General features: G+C 51.5%; 3 protein-coding genes across 19 annotated transcripts; 1 reads left to right on the top strand and 2 right to left on the bottom strand.

Moving 5' to 3' along the window:
* The first annotated feature begins 36 nt into the window (after nt 1-36).
* Orai (calcium release-activated calcium channel protein orai) lies at nt 37-6528 on the top strand. 15 transcript variants are annotated; one of them, XM_037236741.1, is made up of 5 exons: nt 50-124; nt 542-621; nt 4181-4409; nt 5290-5421; nt 5735-6528. In XM_037236741.1, exons 2-5 carry the CDS (start codon nt 563-565, stop codon nt 6248-6250), a joined length of 936 nt encoding a protein of 311 aa, XP_037092636.1. In that variant the 5' UTR covers nt 50-124; nt 542-562; the 3' UTR covers nt 6251-6528. The 15 variants fall into 15 exon arrangements, with proteins under 15 accessions (XP_037092641.1, XP_037092636.1, XP_037092643.1 ...); XM_037236748.1 differs by having other exon boundaries at nt 4181-4228; XM_037236746.1 differs by lacking the exon at nt 542-621 and having other exon boundaries at nt 37-54.
* Nucleotides 6529-6672: 144 nt separating this feature from the next.
* On the bottom strand, nt 6673-23876 carry LOC119112531 (MORN repeat-containing protein 3). Of its 3 annotated transcripts, none has more exons than XM_037236757.1 (5): nt 23567-23876; nt 9322-9473; nt 7860-8019; nt 7297-7402; nt 6673-7077 (listed from the first exon to the last, which is right to left on the bottom strand). In XM_037236757.1, the coding sequence occupies exons 1-5, from the start codon at nt 23691-23693 to the stop codon at nt 6915-6917; spliced, it is 708 nt and encodes a 235-aa protein (XP_037092652.1). In that variant the 5' UTR covers nt 23694-23876; the 3' UTR covers nt 6673-6914. The 3 variants fall into 3 exon arrangements, with proteins under 3 accessions (XP_037092652.1, XP_037092651.1, XP_037092653.1); XM_037236756.1 differs by lacking the exon at nt 7297-7402 and adding an exon at nt 7431-7615 and having other exon boundaries at nt 23567-23873; XM_037236758.1 differs by lacking the exons at nt 7297-7402; nt 9322-9473 and adding an exon at nt 7431-7615 and having other exon boundaries at nt 23567-23655.
* btv (dynein cytoplasmic heavy chain beethoven) lies at nt 9672-23560 on the bottom strand. The gene has a single exon (XM_037236739.1). It carries the CDS (start codon nt 23078-23080, stop codon nt 10241-10243), a length of 12840 nt encoding a protein of 4279 aa, XP_037092634.1. The 5' UTR covers nt 23081-23560; the 3' UTR covers nt 9672-10240.
* Nucleotides 23877-23905: the final 29 nt, after the last annotated feature.

The raw sequence follows: 23905 nt of genomic DNA on the forward strand, positions 1-23905 counted from the left end.
TGACCGACGACCAGTGAGGCAACTGGTGAATGGCGTTGAAGTCGGCAGATGCGAGTAGGTTGCACGCGGGTGTTTGTGTCCGGGTAACGCTTAATTGTGCATAGCAGATACTGCGCGCAGACGTGTAAGGAGATTTGTGTATGTCATATGTATTAAATTTATCGACTTGTATTTGTACTTGTGCGTTATTCGACTTGATTCGCCCTCACGTTAACGGTAGCAGTGTTATGAGGGGAAGGGCATGTCACATGTATATCAGGAACCACATGTATATCAATATACACCCTCCACAATTAAAAACATCTGTTGTATTCTGTTGCGACTTATTCAACTTGATTGTGATTATGTATTTGACATGCCTCCAAATTTCCCAGTGATAGAGCAGGTATTTTGTGTTTTCATAAAATTCCAAGGACAATATGGACAGTCCTTCAAATCATATCAAGGCTGGCTGTGCATATACACCCTCCAAAATGGATGGGTGTATATGCACCTGCTGTGGCTATGCACCAGGCTTATACATCCTCCAAAAATCTTTCAGGTGGTTGTATGCATCAAGCATATGTGGATTGCCAGTCTTGGAAGGCAGCAAGTGAAAGCATGCAGAATCCTGCACAAAAAGTTAGCTCAATATGTCACAGGCATGAGATGATCATGAAACCCATCAACCCACTTTGAGCTGGTTCTTTTCTGTTCACAAATTTTCAGCTATTGGGCCGGTATCCCCGGTGGATGGATGGTTAGTATGCAGATCTCAAATGTGGTAGGCCTGGGCTTGAACCTGGATGACAGCTGCTGTTAGTGGGTGGCTTTGTGGTTTATCATTGTGGCATGATGATGCCAACTTGCTTCACTGCTAAGTGGAATGAATCCTTACTTTTTTCTTTCTCTCTTTTTGTTTTCTCTGGGGTGTGTTCTACTGAAAGTCACAATCAGTTAGTGAAAAGTTAGGTGCACACTATCCCTCCAGGAAATTCCTTTTACATCATTCTGTCCCAGCCCCCTGGGTGTCTACCAGCTGCCATTATGGCGACATGGAGGCAGGTTCGCCTGATACATTTGTCCAAAAGGCCTCACAGGTATAAATCTTACATTGCCACCCTCCCTGATGCCAAAGGCCCTCTGGTGGCCTCTGGCTGGGGAATTTGACCTGGGATAGGCACAAGAGCCCTCATTGGTGCAATGACATGCCTGATAACTTCAAGTGGTCCCATAAATGGTGCAGACCCATGTTTGGCCAATGGGCCCTTGGCTAAAGTGGGATGAAGGGCCTGCAAGGGTCCCGGGTCACCCATGGCCGACTCAGGACTTCTTCCAGCACAGAACCTCCCGTTGAGCGCTCCGGAGGTCTGACCGTCAAAAGACCACTCATTGTAGTAGGGAATCCAACCAATGCGAGCCGTGGGCCTCGGACTCATTCCTGCTATAGAAATGGTGGCCCCAGGGCTCAGAACGACACGAAGTCGACTATTCGGTGTAGTGGTCTCCGGCCGAAATACGTGCCCGTATTGTCCCAGTGGTCCAGAATTGGTGAAAGAGGCATATTGGCTGATATTTGGGGTCACAGCCATACAGGCCAGGATGACCTGCAGCCTTTCAACCCTTATGGCCATTCAGCCTTCCCATTGAGCCCACAATCACCAGTCTTGAAAGGTACATCGGTTCCTCTTTGGGTACCCACATAAACTCCCTGACCAACTGGGGGCGCTTGTCAACACCGGACTTCCGGTTAAGCGAAGTGTGCCCCTGGCAGGCACAGGGGCCCCTCATTGGCTTGGGGTGCACTGACCAATGTAAACCAATGGTCCTTACCTTGTCCTTGCTTGGGGAATGGGCTCCCAGGCTCAGGCTGGGGCCCATGTTGTGTGATGCTCTTACCACTTTAACCAGCTGTAATACAGTTTGTTAAGTATCAGCTGCTAGCAAGTAGGCACCACAACTTGTCTGGAACAATGTTTAAGGGTGAGTGAAAAGTTTGCCTGAAATATTAACAGACTTTGTTTGTAAACTGGTCAGGGATGCAATGCTGCCTCAAGTACCCTGACTTGCATCTTGTAAGATATTATATATAGCATCAAAATTTGCCTGGTTGGGAATCAGCTGATTACTTTTGTCACTTGGTGCTGATGTTGCATGAAAAATTCAGAATGCAAGCAGTCTGACATGAATGGGTGATATGGGGCCTTGTCTTGTCATATTATAGTATTACACCTGTCCCCCATCTCAGCACCCAGCAATGCTGTCATTGTAAACCTACATATGTGTGAGGTACTGTTTGACCCCCCCCCCCCCCCACAATATTATAACATAACTTGGAGACATCTTGCAAGTGACCTGAATTGCACTGGTATGATGTAGTTGATTATGTTTAGACTTAAACAAAAGTTCCCAAAGGGGAAAGAGGGATCAACAAGGTGGGACGCCTTTAAACCACCACCAAACATAATCTGTGAGTAGTGCTGGTTTGGTCCCACCACAGGGTATTGCAGTGTCAGCTGGTGTGTTCTGAATTGTTAGATCAGTACTGAATCAAAAACTGCAGCAGCCCAGCCTGTTGCAGTGTGACCTCAGTTGTGCTCATTTACTGCTGTCTGCTTTGATAATCTGACAATGCTTGTCATGACGAATCGCTTTCACTGCCGACCATTAATTCCCTGAGTTCGTCACGAACAATCAGCACTAAATCGTGCCGGGATAAAAATGTAGATTATGTGAAGATCTTGCATGAATGTGTAGATGAGTGCTGGCCATTGAGAGCAAAGCTGCTATCAGCATCAAACCCCTCATCCTGTCAAGTTTTTGGATGACCGTTGAAAATCTGGCGCGATCAAGATCAATTTTATGAAATCGACGATATAAGTGCACGAGGCGATTCCTGAAACGTTCCAGTCAAAATCAGTGAACAACTGTTTTTTTGACGGGCCATAACACAGTCTTATGAGTCAACCTGGGCGAGCATGGCCACTAACTACGGTCGGGCTTCGCCCACTGCCGGGGCCAGCCGCGTCTTGGTCCGGGTTAGTCAGCTCACCTCGCCAGCACATAGCCAGTGGGATGACTTCTTATGATGTCAGAGCGTGCGCCAGCGCGCCCCGTTAAGGTCAAATAGAAAACTGTATTAATCATATTCCACCCCCCATGCAGAAATCGTTTGTTGTACTAATTTGGACGGACTTTCGAATTAGGTGACAAACGGGTTTTTTTTTTACTTTCACTTCCGATTGCTGCACGATCGTGCAAAAGCTTCAACAGATCTCAGAAACCGACTAAACAGATGGTTCGACGCCGACGTAGTTTCTTTCAATGGCCAATGTTTGCCCACACAATATTAATGCCTTTTAGCCATGCTTAGAGTTGGTCAAAGTGTGTGGAGCCCACCTTGCCCTGATTGTGTGGAGTGGGACACACAACCATGTGAACACTGAAAAATCCATTTCCCACTGCTTTTCAAGCCAAGCCAAGACCTCACACGGTGTTACGAACAAGCAGTGCCGTCCCCTAGGTCGCGGGCGATACTTGTTAGGCCGACTGTGCATGCCAACTTAAGATCACTTGTGAAAAGACATCTGTTGCCAGCATGTGTGCATGTCAATTCCCTTGCAGACATCATAACTGCAAATATTACTCATGTAAATGTTTGCCACACAATCTTAGATGGCACACTGCAAGTGACATCTTTTGCCACTGGAGCACCATTGTTGCCACAAGAGTCTGCCTGAAAAACGTTAATCTTTGATAGTTTTGTGCATGCAGTGTATCAAGGTGCTTTCAAGGTCGCACAAACTGCTCATTTAAATGTGGGCCAAACAAAACCAAATTGTGTGGTGGTGAGAAGGCTGTGCACTTTTTCATTTACAACCCTGGTAAGTAGGAACTGATGTAATTTGGGATGCAGGATGAGTAAATGTGCATGGCATGTCTGGTATGGGTACTTCTTCAGCAGTGACACAACTTCTCTTACATCATACAGCGCAACAAATGTTTCCCTGTCCCAGTTTCATTAGGCTGTTATCGCTATCCAGCGGCATGAGCACATGACGGTCTCCAAGTCCTCCACTACCACATTCACTACACTTTCCCACGGGCAGATGGCTCCGGAGATGTGGGGCTTGGCTGTACCTGTGCGCCCAGAGAACCCCGGTCGGGGTTCTGCCAGTAACGCTGTACTCTCGTTGTGTAGAGCGCGAGCATCCGGTGTCGGAGCGGAGGCCTCCAGACCATGTCCTTGGTGGGTGATCCGGCCACCACGTACTCTGTGTGCCTGGTGTGGGATCCAGCTAGCCATGGTCTATAGCGACGCCACGTCCGAGAACCACAGTCTCGTGTCGGGACTGAACCCTTACGGCGGACCGGCCCACTACGAACTAACAAGACCTGGACCGCTCGCCTCGGCCACCTATTATGGCGTAGTACGTATAGTCCGCCACCTCTTTGATAGTTTCAGACTGCGTTGCGTTTCGTTTCAGCCGCATGTCCAAGTTCTTGAACGAGTAACTGATCGTGGTTCGAGGCGCAGGGACTTAATTTTGGAGTGGCTTTTAGCAGTATGTTTGTTTTTCATTTGCTGTTTGGGTTCCTATGGCCGCCGAATGGATGTCAAAATTTTTGACCCCATGCATCCTGTGCTGGCTTCCATTGCAGCCCTTAGTTTTGGGACCATTGTCGTGGGCTTTATGAGCGACGCTGAGTGCGGGCTGGCATGTGGGATGCTGTGGGGGCTTGTCAGTTGTTATTTCATCCTTTCTGGAAATTGAAAAACTGGAGGAAACGGAAACTCAATGCTGTAAAATCGCTGAGCTTTACTTTGTACATGTGCCTCATTACGCATTCTGTCCATGGATGCTTGCATTTGCATGCGAGTATTTCCCTTCAAATTAGATATATCAATGCATGGAATGTGAAATATGCTTCACCTGAGTTAGAATTGGTGGATCGGGCTCGACTACGCATGCCCTGACGTAAGCTCACGTGCACTACCAAATCGAAGGGGATATCTGGAGAAGACATGAAGGGGTGTCCCCATATAGCCTGATGTCAGCTACGTCCCAGAACCTCTGAACTCTGTTATACATATTATGAAAAGACGCATTGTTAGGCAGGCTCAGTGTCCGTCCTACCACTGATCCCGTCTTTCACTGGCACACGGCGCGACTGCGCGCAATCAGCCCTGTTAGCACACAGCGCGACTGCGCGCAATCAGCCATGTTAGCACACGGCGCGACTGCGCGCAATCAGCCCTGTTAGCACACGGCGCGACTGCGCGCAATCAGCCCTGTCGTCGTTTTGCAGAATCAGACTCCAGCCATGGCCGGGGACAGCGTAAACCACACATTCTTCCTGGCCTGGCGTAATTTGCACCTGAGCCGAGCCAAGTTGAAGGCTTCCAGTCGGACTTCGGCCCTGCTCTCCGGCTTCGCCATGGTGTGTTGACATGTTGACTCAAGGTCTCATGTTCCGCAGCGTAACGGCACGAATAAAACTAATGCAATGTGCGAGCGACCTATCCCAGTTTCACCAAAGCGTGACATTCGGTCTGACCAGCACCATTTCGTGCTCAATCCGACAAACGCCAACATGACTGGCTTGACCTACAGCGCAGCGCGTTCACAAACCTTTTTTGTCTTAAGTACGCTAAGCGTTCCTCGGTACCGACCTCCCAGAGATGTGTATCAACGACCCACCCGCATGCTGTCAGCTCGCTCTCCCTGAACGGTGATCCCCTGCCGGCGTGCAGGTGGCGATGGTGGAGGTACAGCTGAGCAAGAACATCCCAACCGGCCTGCTGGTGGCGTTTGCCATGTGCACCACGCTGCTGGTGGCCATCCACATGTTGGCGCTCATGATCTCTACCTGCATCCTGCCGCACGTGGAGGCGGTCAGCAGCATGCACGCCATGTCGGCTGTCAACGAGTCGCCGCACGCCAAGATGCACATCTACATCGAGATGGCCTGGGTGTTCTCCACAGTTGTCGGGCTGATGCTGTTCATGGTGGAGATCGCGCTGCTCTGCTGGGTCAAGTTCTTCGACGTGTCGCAAGAGGCGGCCTGGGCGTCGACGGCGCTGCTCGTGCCCATCGTGTGCATCTTCGCGCTGTTCGCGCTGCACTTCTACCGCAAGCTAGTAACGCACAAGTACGAGATCACCGAGTCGGGAATCCGAGAGCTGGAGAAGCTCAAGGGTCAGCTGGACCAGCCGGTGCCGGCGGCCAACACAGAGAGCACGTACGCGAACAGTGACCACATCGTGTGAGGGTGGCGGGGACGGCCGGCGAGGCTGCCTATACGCGGCGACGGCCTGTCGACGCCGACCCCCACCATGTGATAGCTCTGTATCAAGACCGGAGCGCGACTGCTCGAATCTCCATGTTAATCGTGAGGTGGTATAGGAGTCGTCCGCTCTATCATCAAATGATCAGTCGCACGTGCAATGCGATCAGTATTCAAAGAATTCGATCATTTGGTAGATTCAAGTGACTTCAAGGTGGTGCCGTCACCACTGTAAGGCTTTACAAGTAGTTAATTGATGGCAATTGTCAAACTGTACGTGTACAGTGTACGGTGTACATCATACGGCGTGTGACGGAGTTCTGATTGAAAGTATGTTGTGTCTTTAAAACCCTTTCTTCAGTTCGTACGCTGGGTACGAGCGTTGTTCGCGGTCACCAATTCCTCAATACATGTGCGTCTTATTATACGGGGCTATACTTCACGCCTCAGCGAACGAGCCAGCTCGCGCAAGAAGAGCGCGACAGCGTACACCGCGAGCACGATAGTGGTGAGTGGCACGCAGTTTAGTTCCGAATGTGTTTCAAAAACAATGCGCGTTCACTGTTAACTAGACGAGACCCGCTCAAGCGCGACCGTGCTTGACAGTCGCTATGAAGTGATGACTGGCGGATTTGCGCGGCGGGTGTCTATCTTGCCGTCGGCGGCGACTCAGTTGGAGTAGAGGCTGGCCACCGACTCGGAGCTGCTGTCTGAGGCCGTCTCCGGTATGACCCGGTAGCGTTCGGGGATGAGCGGCACAAACTGGGCGGCGGCGTCCCGCAGCACGGCCACCGGCTCCAGCAGCTGCAGCTGCGGGCGGCGGGTGACGACGCCCGGTCAGTACGGGCCACCGGCGGCAAAGCGCTGGACAGTCGCCGAACGGGATACACTTGCGGCGGTATCTGCGCACAGTCCCATCTGGCTCGGCCCGTTGGCTCATACTGTATTTGTGCCTGGTGTGTGTTGTTTGAGTACGGAGTGTCAGCGGCTCATGGCGACTGTGGTTTCACGGCATGATGACATTAATACCTGTCACAGAAGAAGCTCCTGCTGTACATCTCGCAAGGTCGCAAAGAAGCTTCTGCTGTGCGTCTCGCAGGGCCGCAAAGAAGCTCCTGCTGTACATCTCGCAACACTGCGGTCGTCACGAGTCGGTCACTCACCGGCGGTATGGGGTAAGGGGTGGCGTTGAGGGCGAACAGTCTGTTTTTGTCCTCCAGCGCGCTGCACCTGACGACACCATCCACCCAGATGCCTTCCTGCATCTGGCCTGTGCGCGTGTGCTCGTACAGGCCGGGACCGTGCTTGTTGTCCCGGTGCCACGTGCCCTCGTACATGTTGCCGTCCGCTTGGTGGCAACCGAACATTAATGATAGAAGCTCGAAATACAGACTTTGGGCACGGGACATTGTTCGGTGTCAGTTGCAATCAGCGTCAAGGTGCACCTCGAAACCTTACCATACGTTAACAAAGCGCAATATGACATTGCTGGAACATCTACGGACTGCTCTTGGATAACCTTTTGATATATTACGACTGTATTCATTTCCGCCGCTGTCATCACATCCCCCGTTCAACGTCGGCCCTCGCACCTTTTCTCAGGAGGCCCCTGCCCTCCCGGACGCCGAGGCTCCACCCGCCCTCGTAGAGGCTGCCGTCCTTGTAGAACATGCGGCCCCAGCCGTGGCGCCGGTCGCGACGCCACTCGCCCTCGTAGCTCTCGCCGTCTGGATAGAACTGCGCGCCGTCGCCCTGTCGTGACCACCGTGTTGTGGTTACCGACACGGAGGGCCGTCGCGCCGGATCCATATTACGACCGCTTCTGGGAATGGTAACAGTCAGCTGTTGCCCGACGGCTGATGGCCGTCTGACCACCGCACTGTTCGCGTGACGGTGTTTGTTGAAGTTAACTTAGCACGTCAAAATACACCCAAACATTTTACAAATCTCGTCACTTTATTTCACAAGTCACTTTATTTCAGACACAATGGCAGGAGGACCCGGCCAGGGCCTTTCCTGGGGTAAAATAAGAGGTAAATACATATTGCCTTTGGTGGTCCTGGTGCATCGATGATTTGGCTGGCTTCTTACGTTTCAACGTATCACGTCCAGAACCTATTTTTGTAAGATGAAGTCACGCGCATACTTAAATGCGTAGCGAAATGCATGCGCTCATGATGGGCCAATTTTCATCCGGAATTCGCTACGTTAGTGATTCGTGAATAGGATGCACTGTCCAACTACTTTCGTTTCCAGTATGCATTCCCTCGCACGTCGTAATGTTAGTGTGTAGTTTCTCAGTTCTGCTGCATGAAACTGGGTCTACCCGTGATACGCGATGACTCAATAAGCGTATTTTTGTGAAAGGAGACGAATATTTGCTGTCGGGTCATCGCCCTAGTTTCTTTTCAAGACAAGAGATGTGGGGGGGGGGGGGGGGGTAAAAGGCTTTAACTCTTCGGGATGAGGACAAATCGGGCCAACTTTGGGGAGAAGTCCGTCTTTTTGCTTACTTTATGAGCGTGTTTAACGTTGTTTACTGAACAGCCTTCCCCTCCCGGCGTCTTTTAGCGATACTTTACTAATGACTCTTACTCATACCGATTTGCTTTTCGCGACTAAGAACGAATAGAAGACACAAGCTTTGTGACATGACCACTGCTGGGATCACCTAATATCGTTCACAATATTTTGCAATAATTGCTCCATATATTTGCTTCGACCACTCAGACCGCTTCACTAATGAAGTGGTAGGTGACATACTGTAGATTGTTGTCAGCACACGAACTCAATACTGGTGTGGCTGCCAACCCGGCGCGGCTCAGTGCGGTGGTCGACTGGGTTGAGGAGCTGGCTCACCTCTCGCCTGCTGCAGCACCACTGCTGGCTCACCACTCGCTTGTAGCACCACTGCCGGCTCGCCTCTCGCCTGTCGCAGCACCACTGCCGGCTCACCTCTCGCCTGTCGCAGCACCACCGCCGGCTCACCTCTCGCCTGTCGCAGCACCACTGTTGGCTCAACTCTCGCTTGTCGCAGCACCACTGCCGGCTCACCTCCCGCCTGTCGCAGCACCACTGTCCGTTGTATTGGATCATCTGGCAGGTGTTGGGACACAGCTCCGTGTAGACGCCATGCCCGTGTCGGTGGTCCCAAGCCCAGTCGCCGCTGTATATAGCGCCGCTCTTCCACTCGAATACGCCCTTGCCTGGGAATTGACAGATGTACCGGCTGGCTTTAGCCGTATCACTCGTGGGCCTCGTTGAGAGGGGGCCATGTCTCGGAAGCTTTCACGCGAATGAGTCATTAATGTATATATATATATATATATATATATATATATATATATATATATATTTGCCGCTCTCTCTTGTTAAGACATCTGTCCGATCTGAGTGACCGCATGTATTTACTGACATCACATGTTCTGTTGGTTTCTGAGACACACTGTGGAATCACCCCGCGAAAGCAACATCAGCCCTCGATGGCGACGTCTTAGCACGGCCGGGCGTGATACATGCGTCTACGCAGTCTGATAACTTCAGTGCGCTCAACTACCCTATATTTGAGTGCAAACTGGCATAACAGAAACGGAGTGCGACGCCACGCACTGGCTCTGTCCCCAGGTTAACGCTAAAAACAAAGTACCGACAGGTATTGCAGGGAATTACATCCAGTGCATCACAGCTACGGACAACAAAGGCCAGTCTCGAAGCATCATACAAGCCAAACTGGACCTCCTGTCCACATCATCGACGTGGGGCACGATTCCGCCGACCCGGATAGGGTCCGAACACAAGCATACTCCTCAATAATATACACCAAGCCGCTGACAAGGTTACTCTGCCCTGGTTCCCTCCCACAGGTGGGATAAACACCATCGAGAGGCACAACTCGGCCAAGCAGGAACACAACTGCCTCCATCCCAAGCTGCCAGCTGGTCGCATTTCACTACGCCACACCAACAGAGCCCGCTCAGTCCTTCAGGAACATGGCCGCGCCAGACTGGATCCATTTGCCACTGTCCCCCGAACAGGGCACGTCCAGGCACACCACCACTTTCTCGCGCTCTTGCGTCATGTAGAGCGGCATGCTGATGACGTCGGCGTGCACCTGGGATGCGGCGGCGTCACGTGGCACCCAGGCCACCGTGCAGACGGGTGCCGCGGTCACGCTGGGCGAGTCGGCGCGGCTCTCGGTCAGCCGGCTGCCGTCGAACGCACAGCCCTCCAGCTGCAGCCCCGTGATCTTCACCTGCATCTTGGAGTCGACCCCGATCTTGGCCCAAGACGAGACAAACACGAGATCGTCCATGGACTTTTTGTGCATACGCGCAGTTTGCTGGCGCAGCGCGTTCAAGAACGTGTCTGGATGGAAGAGCTCTGATAGGTCGACCGCCTCGCTGATCAGCGAGCCCGACTCGGCCTTCTGCACCCAGCGTTTGCAGGCAAGCGTGCGGCTGACCAGCGAGCGCAAGTACTGGAAGGGGTCCTCGGGTCCCTCCCACGTCTGTTGCCAAGCGCCGGGAGTTTCGTTCCGCAGAAGGCTGTCGGCGACTTTCTTTACCTCGGGCGAGAGCAGCATGGTGCCGCGGATCACCTTACTGACGTTGGCCAGACTACGGTGCACCTCTTGGGCAAGGCACAGCGCGTTGAAATGTTCCAGCTGGATAAAGGACGTGATTGGCTCGGCCTGACTCACTGACATGCGCTGGTGCGACTGACGCGTTATCTGCTTCGTCAGGTTTACGTCTGAGTTGAGCTTCTTCCAAAGGTTCAGAACCGGGGACAGCTCCTTCTGCCACTTGTCGCGGTCAAACTTTTCGGTCGCCTGAAGCGATCGCATCAGCACCTTCAGTTGGCTGATGACGTTGGCGCTGATCATTCTTTGCGCTGAGCGGTCGATGTTCGCGGGCAGACCAAAGTACACGGGTTTGTCAGTTTCGCTGAACCCCTTGATGATTTTCAGGTACTCTTTGTAGTCAGCCGACGTCGGCAGATTGATTCCGGGGCCCAGCGGTCGGTGACTTTTGGATGTGCCCGAGATGACGTCGCCATTGAAGAAATTCTCCAAGTAGGAGACCAAAACACGTAGGTCGAACTTGTTGTCCACCCGGCCGCCGTAGATGGCATTCTCCATCAAGCCGTGGACGTAGTCCCAACGTAACGTGCCCATGGCCACCAGGCGGTCCAATATGTCTGCTCCGGCTTTCAGATCGGCGAAGTTGAACTCATAGAACTTTGTCCATCCTTGTGGTATGAAACTCCTTCGCTCCTGCACGACCGCGTGGAACCAGGCTAGAGCAAAGAGGGCTTGAGCGCGTTGAGCGTTGCCGCCCCCCGATGCGATGTACTCGGGTCCCCACATGGTGTAAGATCTCACCAGGTTCTTCTTTACTCCCGGAGGAGCTTCGTAGGTTACCTTCAGGGAGCTCTGCAGCAGAGTGGGCGTGAACTTGCCATGCGGCTCCGCGGTAAGCCACAGCCGGAACGAATCGTGCGGGGTCAAATTCAGAAGTTCCTTCTCCAGCACAGGAAGCCAGGCGGTCACCAAATGCAGGTTCTTCAGGCAGAGCCACTGCCCTGATTCGCTGCAAGATTTCAACTTGCTCAAAGCAATTTCAGCCTGTCCCTGGCCCATCGCGACCTCAGAGAACTTGTCGAGCCCGACGGTGTTCTTGGCGAGTTCCCGGAGTTCCTCGGATGGATCGGCGCCCGTGGAGATGAGAATGAGCACCGGCGTGCCTGGGACGGTCTCTTTCAGCAGTTCTCGCAGATTCAGCGGAGGCGGGGACAGATCATGGCCCATAACGGAGGTGGCGAATTCAATCATGGCCGTCTGCAAACGGTCGGGTCGCAGAGCCTGCACCACAAGCAGCTTCTGGAACGGCGTCAGCTTATCCTTTAGATGAGACGGTAGGTTCTTCTCGCACTCTGCGCTCGTGGCAAAGCCTGTCCACGCTCCAGTGTCTTCCAGCTTCAGCACGTCCCACATTTTAGGAAGATTTGATTTCAAAAGTGACACAGCTAGAGCTCTGTCTTCGGTGATCCATGCTGGCATTTGCTTCTTCGTTGTCTCCGGGTCGGTTTTGACGTCGGACAGGAGCTGGCCAGTGAACGCCTCCCACTCGTTCTCGTGGAACATTTTCAGGTTCATCCCATGGACGACATGCAAGGAGAACATCAAACGATCCGCCTTGAAAAGGGAGCGAGAGGTATTGGAAAACACTGCATCGATCGCGGCTCGTTTTAGGGTAGCGATTCGCATGCTTGTTTCGACTCCGTCGCTTTTCATCTTTAAGGCCTGTGAGAACAACGCCATGAACGAGCCAAGTGAGAAATGATACATATTGTTCAGTTTGCATAGATCTGTCAAGATGAAGTAGAGACAGGACCCGCTTTCTGCGAGCGGGAGATAGGCGTCTCTCTCTTTGCTCAGGGTCTCCTGGACCTTCTGTCCTTCGTCGATCGATTTTGCGATGGTGGCTGATGATGATTTTGACTCGGTCAAAGATGCCAAGAGCTCCTTGTTCTCCAAAATGTTGCCTTTAGCGTTTGCTAGCTCGTGTAGTAATTTGTCTTCCAGCTGTGATAGTTTGATCTTGTTCTCTTCTTCTTGTTTCAGTAATTCTCTTCGTTTCACCTCCAACTCGGGTTTCTCCGACTGCAGCGTGAGTGCCAATAGCTGGCCTGTGAGGCCAGCCTTCGTGGTGATGAAGTTCACCGTGGTAAGAATGCTGGCACAGTCGGGTGGAATGTTGGGGTCCGGGTTTCTAGTTGCTAGGTATAGCCGGAAATTCTCGTTGTAGTCCAGCATTTTGTCCCCGACCTGGACCGTCTTCCTCGTCCCTTGCGTTGAAACGTCTTGCCGTATCAGGGGAAACAGTACGGGTTCGAAGTGGTCCACTTCCTGAATGATGAGTGTCTTCCCAAACCGCACAGCCATCTCCAGTTGAGTAGCAAACTTTTCCTCCTGTTGTGTGACCACCTCCACTCCAGCTGAGTCTTTCAAGTGCGTCTTCAGCCACTCAATGGCGCGTGAGGATGGATCGATGAGGAACATTACTGTGGAACTGTGCATGACGACGACGCCATTCTCCACGCTAAGGTCGTCAGATGGCAGGCCTTCGCCCTTCCAAGTCAGCATTTCCCTCTCAGAGCTCATGTGTCGGCGGAATTCAAAGCCCTTGAGGCCCAACATCTCACACCACTGGTGCATTTTTGCCTCACGCACGTCCTCTGATGCATCGGAGAGGTAATTGATGAAGGCAGCGGCCAGCAACGACCTCAATGGGAGTGTTTCAAGCTCATGCTGAAGCTCCTCGAGCTGATGTGTCCATCGCTTGTATTCGCCTGATAGCTGCCCGACCAAGTTTTCGGCTGCGGTCAGAGTCTCTTTGGCGTTGGTCAGACCGACCTCGATAGTAGCAGCTTCTTTGGTTGACTTGTTCAGCTGTTGTGTTAGTTTTTCTACGTGCTTCTCCACGTTACCGAGGTCATCACCCAGACGATCCATAGCCTCCTGAGCCTCGTGGATGTTTTTCTGCAGGGAGTTCTGTTCGTCCTCCAGCGGTTTGATCTTCTCCAAGATGACTGCATACGTGACGTTAGCCCTCACCCAAGACGCAAGGGGGGCGGCTGCCTGTGACGCTCGCTTCGCGGTGGCTGGCTCAAAACTCTTTCCTCTATCCTTCAGTATTTTTTCCACTTTCTTGCGCTGTGGAACGGATATGCTGTGAGCATCAAACTTCATGATGTCCTCTTTGATTCCCCTCTGAGCTAAAAAGCTCTTCATGCTGTTCCAGGACGTGTCTCCTATGCCCAGGAGACCCATGACTCCCTCGAGAATGTCGCGAATCACGTCTGGAGGAGCCCGCAGGGATCTCACCTCTGACAGGGACTCTGGTTTGATATTACCCACGGCCTTTCTCGCTTCTGCGAGCACTGGCTCGACTTCTGCGAGCTCTTTGTCAATGCCCACCTTGCGCTTCTGCATCTTGACACTTTCTTTTTCTGCTTTGTCTTTCAATGCCTCCATCTCCTCTTTCTGCTTGCTCGCAGATTTCATAGTGTTTGTTATCATTTTCAGAGCTTTGTTCGCTTCTCCCTGCTTTTGGTTCAGCTTTACTTCCTGTTCACCGGCCTCCTTTTTCAGCTTGTCAACAACGGCTGTTGCTTCATTCAGCTTGTCCACGCCGCCCTTCAAGTGTTGCTGTCTGTCCAGGATCACCTCTTTCTTGTGCTTGTAGACCTTCAGGTAAGTCTTCATCAGCTGCATGTACTTCCGAGGCGTTGCAGCTGGTCCCGGCATGGACTGATGGATGGTCAAGAACCCGTTCAGAAGTTCGTCGCCACCGGAAACCCGTCGCTCCCTCTTGTCCTTTTTCTTTTTCTTTTCTTGCACGAACACGCCAGCCGCGTCTCCCATGTCTTTGCTCTTGGCAATGACCATCATCGGTAGCGAGGTCATGCTCTCTTTGCTCCACTTACTCATCCACAAGACGTTGCACTCCTTGATCAGCGCTGGGTTGCTCTGGCAGTTCACGACAAACGTAGGGTTTGTGAAGTCCATGATTATGGCGACATGTAGATTCTTTTTCACTCGAGAAGAGAAAAAGGAGAACAGAGGTCCTCTGAACCCTTCCTGAGAGGCATCGTCCCGAAGTGGCGAAACCATGGGCTCAATCTCTTCCGGTGCGAACAGCCCGGGGATCTCACCTGCACACAGCAAGGAGTTCACCATCTCCAGAAAAGAGGGATCGATCACTTGATGATCCTCCAGAATGAAGACCACTTGATCGTTGTCGATGGCCGCCATCTGCATATACGACTTCAGGTCGTTACGGAACTGCTTCTCACCATAACCCTTCCCCATTTTCGGCGAGACCTGCTTTGCTCCGAGCATGCAGGCTGCGATACCTACAGCCGTCCTCCGTCCAACGCCGGATCGCCCTGCCATGAGCAGTGAGCCACCGGGACTCGAAAGTACGCGCTCCACTCTTGCGATGGTCTCCAGCACCTCCCGGAAGACAAACATGTCCAGATCGTACTGTTCTGCCACGAAATGATGAGCGCCCTTCATAATGCACGCCTGCCAGTCGTCTGGTTCGAGGCTGCCCAGGTGCTTGCCAGTAATGGGCGGGGGCCGACCTGGCGCGGTCTGTGCTTCGGCTCGTGCACCTGGTGTTACGAAGAACTTTCCATCCATGTGACCATGTAAATTAACTCCCCAGTCGGTGGAGATGACATCGTACAAAATCTTGTCGAACTTGGACTGGTCGACGTCTGTGACAAGACGGTCCCTGAAGAGACGGCAGGCTTCGTATGCCCAGGCCTCTAGAACCGACTCGACAACGTTCTCCTCTTCAACGTCGTACCTGATCAGGCTGAGAAGCCAATCTGTGAGGTTGCGCATAGAGAACACATAATGGCTCTGGTCATCGGCGCTGAAAGAGGACTGCACCTGCTGGTACACCTTGAGCGTGGACTCGGCCAGCTGCCCTACCTTTGCTGACCATGCCTCGCCCACGTTGCCGGACATCCCGTTCAAGATTGGCGTCAGATAGGCCGCGTAGATGCTCTGCACTTGGTCTAGTTCGGGGTAGTCAACTGACAAAAGGCGAACAATGGACGTGAAGCGCGTGGATAGCTCATGTCTGCCCAGGGCCTTCCCGCCGATCATGCTGCCCACGATCTGGACGTGCTCCAAGCCCACCCACTCCAAACTCTGGTCCCAGAAACCATTGTAGGTGACCACCTGCTGCAGGAATGCGATCAGCTGACATGTGCCCCACTTGTCGGGCTTCGGCAAATTGATGTCCTTCAGGTAGAGCACAAGCCATTCGCTTTCCTTCGGTCGGTAGACTCTTCCTGTGTTAGTTGTTATCTGAATGCAGACTTGGGATAGTTTCTGCAGAATGTGCTGTGGAGTCGTCTGGGCACTGCAGTGTACAGTCGCTACTTGAGTGGACTTCAACTTCTTGAAACACTGGTAGAGCATTTGAGTCTTTCCACTGCCCTCAGGGCCAACCATGAGGAACGGTTCTCGTTGCTCGCCTTCCAGCCAGGGTCTAAAGTAATCCAGCGTGCACTGCACGTCTGGCGTGAGGATCAGCGGCGGGTCCGAAGAGAAAAGGGAGTCTACAGTCACCTTTGACTCTTGACTCGTACCGTAGGTCTCCAGGTGGTCCTTTCGTTCGTTGTAGTGGAAGTTCAGGGGGTTGCTCCCATCAGGAGGGGATTCTCCAACCCAGGTAAATATCTCTTTCGCAAACTTTGCCCTGGCGTCCTTCGTCAGGTTGCCACCCAATCCATGAATGAGCGCCACACCGAAGCTTGTCTTACTTTTTGCGTGCGACAGGTGCGATAGTCCGTTCATGACTGTGCCGATCAAGGTCGTTTCCGTCTCCATGGAGTCTGCGTCGAGTACCCACTCCAGGGCATTGTGGAAGTGTTCTTCTATGAGCCCTGCTAATACCTTTCGTCGCGCCTCCGGCTGCCGCTCTACCCAAGCCGACACAACAGCGTCCACATCTGTGTTTTCGTCACTCAGGAATATCATCCCCATGCGCGAGATCGTTGCAGGTGAGGCGCAGCTCAGATCGTGCGTCTCGAAGAGGAAATTGACATTGGGTGCGAATTGGATGCGCTCGCCAGACGGCATGGTTAGCAGACGGTTGTCGTCCAGCACGGAGTTCAGCGACTCAATCCACTCTGGGTCGATATCACCGTCACATATGATCCACGATTGCACTTCCTTTGGTTCCTTGACCACTAGGCGAGCACTGTTTGTCAGCACACCATCGAACCATTCTCTTGTGTCCATGTCAATGTGACCTAGGAGCTGAGTGCGAGGCATGGCCTTAGGATTCATGGTATGTATCTTCACCGTCCGTCCTGTTTTGATCATGGCCAGCCTCAAAACCTTCCACAGCGTGGTCTTCCCACAGCCGCTTGGGCCAACGACAACACACCCCATCCTTTGGTTTAGCTGTTCGTACAGCTCGATGGCCTTTTTGATTTGTGTTTGACTCTCCATGAGGCCCAGCTCTTTCAGCGTCTCTTTGATTGCACTCACCAGCTCATCATAGCTGACATCATCCACGGCAATGCCAGTGAAGACGTCCTTGATGAGGGAGTCAAACCGGTGGGTGTCCGCAAATGTCAACTTTGACATGGTGTTCAAACGTACTGCTTGCACGATTAGTTTGGCTTCTGTTTCCTCATCCACTGTTCCACCCTCCTTCAAGGTCGCTTTGTGCAATGTAAGGAGGTTTCCACAACCACCTAGAACAGTCTTCTGGGCTCTCAACCCCCAGTCATAGTGCTGTTGCGCAGACAACAGTTGTTTTGAGAGATTGAATACTGCAGTCAGCTTTTTACCCAGGGATTTTGCATGTTTGAACCCTTCTGAGTACAAAATAGTTTCTGTGATGAGCTCGTTGTCCGGGGTAGTCATTGCCACTGGGCGGAAGAGCTGTTTCAGGTTGTCCGGCAACTTGGAGCGGCCGCCGTACCCTTTGCCAGCGGGATTCATAGTGATGAAGATGCCCGAGTTGTAATCAATGTCTATCTCATTTCCGAGCAGTTGAATTTTGGGCTCCTTGCTCTTCAGGGCCGCCTGGATGACCTGGATTTGCATGGAAACGGCAGAGAGCACGGCTTCGTCCAACCGATTGAATTCGTCGAAGCATCCCCATGCTCCACACTTCACGAGACCTATGAATATGCGGCCCATGGACTGCACATCAATACCTTCGTCACAATTAAACACCAGGACCTGTCTGCCAAACAGGTTCCCCATCGCCTTAACTGACTCTGTCTTTCCCGTACCAGCTGGGCCGTATGGGTTCCCTCCCATGCCCATATGCATGGCCTGGGTGAGCGTCAAGTAACATTTGTCCGTGAGAGGTGTGTGCACGAGCTTGGACGCGTTGCCCTGGTACTCGTATGTGTATTCAAATTCAGCGTCGACCATTCGCACAACTGCCACACCGTCCTTGCGCATGTAGTATCTCAGCTGCTTTTGCCACGTCCAGCTGTCCAGTGCCTTGGCGGATGACGCTATCAGATCTTCGACAACGCTAATGTTGTGAATCGTGTCCAAGATGAGCGACTTCAGTTTGAGCTCCAGAACCTTCCCCTCTTCGTCACTCGTGTCGATGTCTTGACTGGTGTAGCTCTCCAACTGAGCCTTCATTTCACTGAGTGCGTCTTTTAGTGTGCCCTTTTCTATGGCTTTCTCACATTTTTCCGTGAACATGATACCCTCTGACAGGCATAAAATTTGGCTCGGGTACACCAGTGGATCTGGACCTTTGCCTTGCGATTCTTTCATGCACTCGACCAGCAAGGTCTTCAAGGTGCTTTTCATTTCATTGGCAAGCTCTTGAAGCCAGCCCTCCACATTTTTCGTGATATGAACGGGCCTCTTTAATTTCACGACCTCTCCCTGCAGTGACTTCATCGCAACAATGCTGGAGTTACTGTCATCAAAGTCGACGCGGTATATGCCCGCGAAAAGCTTCTTTAGGTGTGACTGAATAATGGTCGGGTTTGTAGCCTGGCCCAGAATTTCCAGTAGGTCATCATCTCCAATGAAGTAGAAACGAGGGAACTGGGACCGTTTCTCCTCCAAAAACTCACTCAGACTCTTTTGACAGCGCCCCAGTTGATCCATCATGGTATTTAAGGTCTCCCTGAGTCCTGCTATCTTGCATAGAGAAACAACACGTGGGTCTTTCGCTACGTCTCCCATGATCGACCTGAAGTCATCATTGACTCGTTTGAAGCGTGACTGCTCCTTGGGCAGAGCCCCTCTTCCAAAGATAGGCTCTAGGTACACCCACTTCCGCTGTATCTGATTCAGATTTGCCAAGTACTCATCTAGATCTGCCAGTCGACGTTCCCAGATTCCTGCACGATCCAAGAACGCCTGGTAATATGGTGAATCCTTGAGGGACTGAAGGAGGCACTGAAGGTCGCCAACCTTGTTCAGTAGATCCTTCCAGTCTTTGATCAGCTTGATTGGTCTGTTTCCAGAATCGTTCTGTTCTACCAGTGTGAACTTCGACTCGATTTCCCAGGCATCTAGCTCTTGCAGTGCCTGTCGTATGGCTACTTCTCCCGTCGCCCGCCCGTTCAGCTCCTTCAGGGCTTCCTTATTTTCCAAAATTTTCGGCTTGACTCTCATGAGGTCGCCGAAAGTGAGTTTATCAATGCCCAGTGACGTGGGAATACCCAACAGGCTGTACATTTCGTTCCAGTGCTTCTCACTGAAAGCGTCACCCCGCACAAATTTAAGAGCCGGCACTAGCTCATAATCCTTCTCAATCTCCTTTAGTAGCTTAACCGCCAGCGGGTTTTTCTGTTCTTCTTGAAGCTTGTCGTTCCACTGTGCAAGATACTCCTCAAAGCGATACAGTTTACTCCGGAAAACAATCCACTCTTCTTTGAGCATGTCGTTCATCCCATTGTGGTACTCTTCAAAGAGTGAAAACGATGCCTCAGCATCCAGCAAGCTCTTTTCTACCTTCTCAACCTCACTCATATCAGGCTTGTCCATGCCGAACTGTTCAAAGCCGGCCATCAGTTTATCCCTTTCCTCAGCTAGGACGTCCCATTCTCGTTTCTTTTCCTTCACAATTTCCAAGCTTTTGAGGATTTCTTCTGTGTCGCGATCGAAGACGTCGTCTTTTGGCTTGAACTGATGCCACTTGGCTGCAAACCTTTCCACCTCCTTCAGGTGGTTTTTGGCCTGAGATTTCATGTTCGATTTCAGCGCCTCAATCTGCTTGGACATGAGCGCGTCATAGTTCGAGACCAAGCTCTGGAAGTTATCCCACTTTGAGCTGACCTTGGCCACCTGGTCTACTTTTTCCTTCGTCCAGTTCGCCAGCATTCTGTTCCGCTTTTCTACATCTTTCATGAGTATCTCGTACTCGGGCATTTCGGTCATGATCTCGTTTCTCCTGGCTGCAGACTCTCCTACCTCGTCGATGGTCTGTGGCTGTCTTTTCAAGCCCTCCGATGAGTCTGTGGCGAATCTGTTGAGAGCATGACAGTCTTTGATGATGCTGTGTTGCAGCAACGAGACGAGAGCATCCCAGTACCGCCTATTAATGATCTCTATTTCTGACCTGATAGCAGAGAAGCTGACGGTGATGCAGTCAATTTTTTCCTCAGTGCTCGGAAGCCTTCCGATTTCCTGCCCCTTGCTCTTCGACGCTCTGAAGTTTTTGTCATAGTCCTCTGACGTCTTACATCTTTTTTGAATCAGGTCATCCATGTCCACTGAGCCCAGTGCTACCCAGTCCTCGAACTTGTCCTTGACTGACTCCAGCCGTTGGAACAGCTCTTCAGCGGCATGAAACAGCTTGTTGTACCGAAAGGCGTTTCTTTCGATGATGATTGGGTAGATGCTGGCCTCCGGTCCGCCCTCTCCGACACCGCGGAAGTTGTTTGGTATGTTTAGGAAACGCTTCAGCTGACTGTAGTACTTCAGTCGGATCTCTTCGATGGGTGGCGCAAACTGAAGCTTCCTGTTTCTGTAGACAAGCTCTACTTTGAGCTCAGGCAGATGCTGGTTTACCACTTCTAAGCCATGTTGATACTGGTGCTCAAGAGCTTTGTAGATCTGCCTGTCCCAGTGTGCCCGCCACGTTTTCTGGTCCTTGAAGTCCGCAGATTCAAGTTGTTGAAAGATGCCTCGGATCTCTTTAAGCAGGTCCTTCCACTTTTGCTGCTGTCGGAGTAAATCTGTGTCCATCATCAGGAGAACTTTTTCCTTGATTTGGTTGTGGGCCGTGACTAACCGATTGTTGTTCCTCGACAGCATTTCCACTGCAGCCTGGAGCTTGATGATGTATTCGTCTACGGCCTGTGTGTTATTCCAAGTAATTCCTTGCTGTTTTTGGACGAGCTGTGCAAAGGCCATGGCTGCCTCCAGCATCATCGGGCGCTGGGACTTGATGATGCGATCACCAATGGTGTTGTGGAAGTTTGCGACTTGTTCGAGAGCCTTGGCCTGGGTCATGAACTTTTTGGCCAGATTAGTTGCTTCGATGATCCTTGATGGTATCGAGTATCCAAGAACAATCAGCTGTCTGACTTCTCGGATGAGCCCCACCAGTCGCCGGTTGTAATTTACCTTCATGTGCTTCCCTCTTTCGAATTCAACCACCTGCTCTTCGGTTGCCAGGCTGAGAGTCTTGTCTTTGATCATTTCCATGGTGTCTTTGCTCCAAGAATCAAACTGTTCCCGGTGGTACTCCTGCAGCTCGTCGAGAAGCTGAGTGGTGTCCTTTTTCAGACCGCTGTATCCGTTAAGGTCCGACAACAAAGCATCGCCAGTTTTTTCTATGTCTTTGGCTTTTGATTCGATGTGCCGAGCCCAGTAGATGTTATTCACGACCTGCGGAACATCCAGTATTTTACGTGGTCCCGTTCCCTGTTGGTTGCGAAAGTTCTGCTGTGTCGTTTTGACGAACTCTAGCAGCTGACCTAAAAGCATTTCACGCTCCGCTATCAGTTCCTTGCGTATGCTTTCTTCCTTGATGAGTTCACGATACCTTTTGAACTCTTGCATCAGCTGAAGGGCGTTCCCCTGCATGTTACGCAGCTGCATGCGTAGTTTGCCGGCGATCTTTTGTTCAGCTGGCTTTAACAGGTTCTGGAACTGCTGGACTGCAGCCTTCCACAATGGGTCCGTGTATGGGTTGTACTGCAACGGGTTTAGCCCCGCAAAAGGCACGAAAGCATCTTTTGTCTTCAGCTCCTCTTGCTCAGTAGTTGACAGGAGCTTTGTCAGCTGCTTGTGTAGCATCCTCAGATTCATCACTTCATTGAGTCGCTGTACCATGCTCTTTGCGTGTTCTGGTACGAAAGCCGGACTCTTCCACTTGTGCGCGAAGTAGTTGGGCCAAAATACAGTGGTCAATCGGTTACAATTATCGATCCACTGCTCAAGGACAGTCACAGCCTGGTTCAGTTGTTCCTCCACCTGGCTGTACGTACCTTTCCAAAGGTCAACGTCCGCCAACCGGGATTGAATGAAACGGCACAGAGTGTTGCCGATAACGTCCATCATCAGCTTCATTCGAGCTTCTGGATACTCAGCTTCTTCCGCTTTCCACAGGTCGTCGAGATCGTTGAATGCTTCCTCTACAACATCTTCACTTTCTCCGATCTTCATGGAATCCAACTTCTTGAATGCAAGGTCAAGTGGCCTCAGTAGGTTGGAGAAAACAGCCCCAGATCTGCCGCTGGAATCTGCCATTTGCAGCCAGTACTCGTACTCGTCAGACGGCGTGAAGATGGTGCTCATAGAGTCGTCAGATTCCTTGCTTTGCTTGGAATCAGAGCGTCGTATAAGGGTTCCGAGGCCCGCTTGCAAATTGGATAGGAGGTCTTGTATTTTTGGATCCACCTTATCGCTCCATTTGTCATTTTGCAAAAGCGCTGGAGCATACACCTTTTGGAGGGAGTAGAATAGGGCACTGATGGGCGAGTCCAGCATGGACGATATGAAGACGTTTGTATGCAGATTATCTGGCGTAATCGGCTCCGGCTTGACTTTGAAGAACACGATTACTTTGTCATCTTTCTTGCCTAAGTCTACTTTGTTGCTAAGATGCACTTCACTTTTCCCGTCCTTACTTTCTCCACACGCTATCAGAACGAAGCAGTTGCCATCGTCGAGAAAGCTGTTCAACTCTTGACTCTCTGTTAGGGATTCAATACCCTTGTCAGACGGGTTGATTCCAAAATAGTTCGCGGTCGTTGTCAAAATGAACTTTTTTCTGCTGTCCTTGCTCATTTTCACCTAGTTCTTTTCACACCACTTGCAAATTCCTGTTTGTTTTGTGTTAGCTAGCCGAACTCCCTACCGACCAACTAACCGCCCAAACAGAAGAACTGGACTGCGGAAGCACCACATCGTTATCCACCACAGAACAAGCTTACCTCCGGTCCCTGGTGCACTTTAAATTAACCTGTCATGTGCGCCAACAACTCACCGCACCGCTTGTCGCTACCGACCTGGCGATGGCCGATGCAGCCGGTGCTATGACCGAGGAATTCGGTTTGTTTACTAACTTGCCACCGTCGTTATGGAAACGGGCCAGTCGGTGCCGCTGTGGGAAATGGTGACTGCAATCTTAAAGCCGTGAAAGCGATGGCAATGTTTGCTTGTTAATATTTCGGCAACCTTTCTCGTAGAGGCTGAACAACTAAAAGTATAGATGCTAACCTGTGGATCCAAAATTCACATGATATACTCGCACCCTTGCGACACGAAGCTTACCATGTTTCAGATCGTTGTTCCAATCCCCCTTGTAAGTTCCGTTCTTCAGAAATATTTTGGCTCTTGTGCCGTTTTTCTTTGCCTTTTCATCATTTGTTATATCCAGGAAGGCTCCTTTATTTTTCATTGGTCCACACTTAACAATAATTTGGCCGCGTCTACGCTGGGATTCTTGCGAGTCACATCCCCGGTGTTGTCATGGTTACCCAGGCCAACTGTACCGGAAATCATGAATATTGCTGTTAGCACGCTTGCTAACTTGGCATCTGTCGCGAATTTTTAGTGTATGATTGTCTCGGGTGCCATTCAGCCATAGAAATTAACGTTGCTCGTAAGTTT

The sequence above is a fragment of the Pollicipes pollicipes genome, unplaced genomic scaffold (genome assembly GCF_011947565.3).
Source record: "Pollicipes pollicipes isolate AB1234 unplaced genomic scaffold, Ppol_2.1 Scaffold_7261;HRSCAF=8764_pilon_pilon_pilon, whole genome shotgun sequence".
NCBI classification, from domain to species: domain Eukaryota; kingdom Metazoa; phylum Arthropoda; class Thecostraca; order Pollicipedomorpha; family Pollicipedidae; genus Pollicipes; species Pollicipes pollicipes.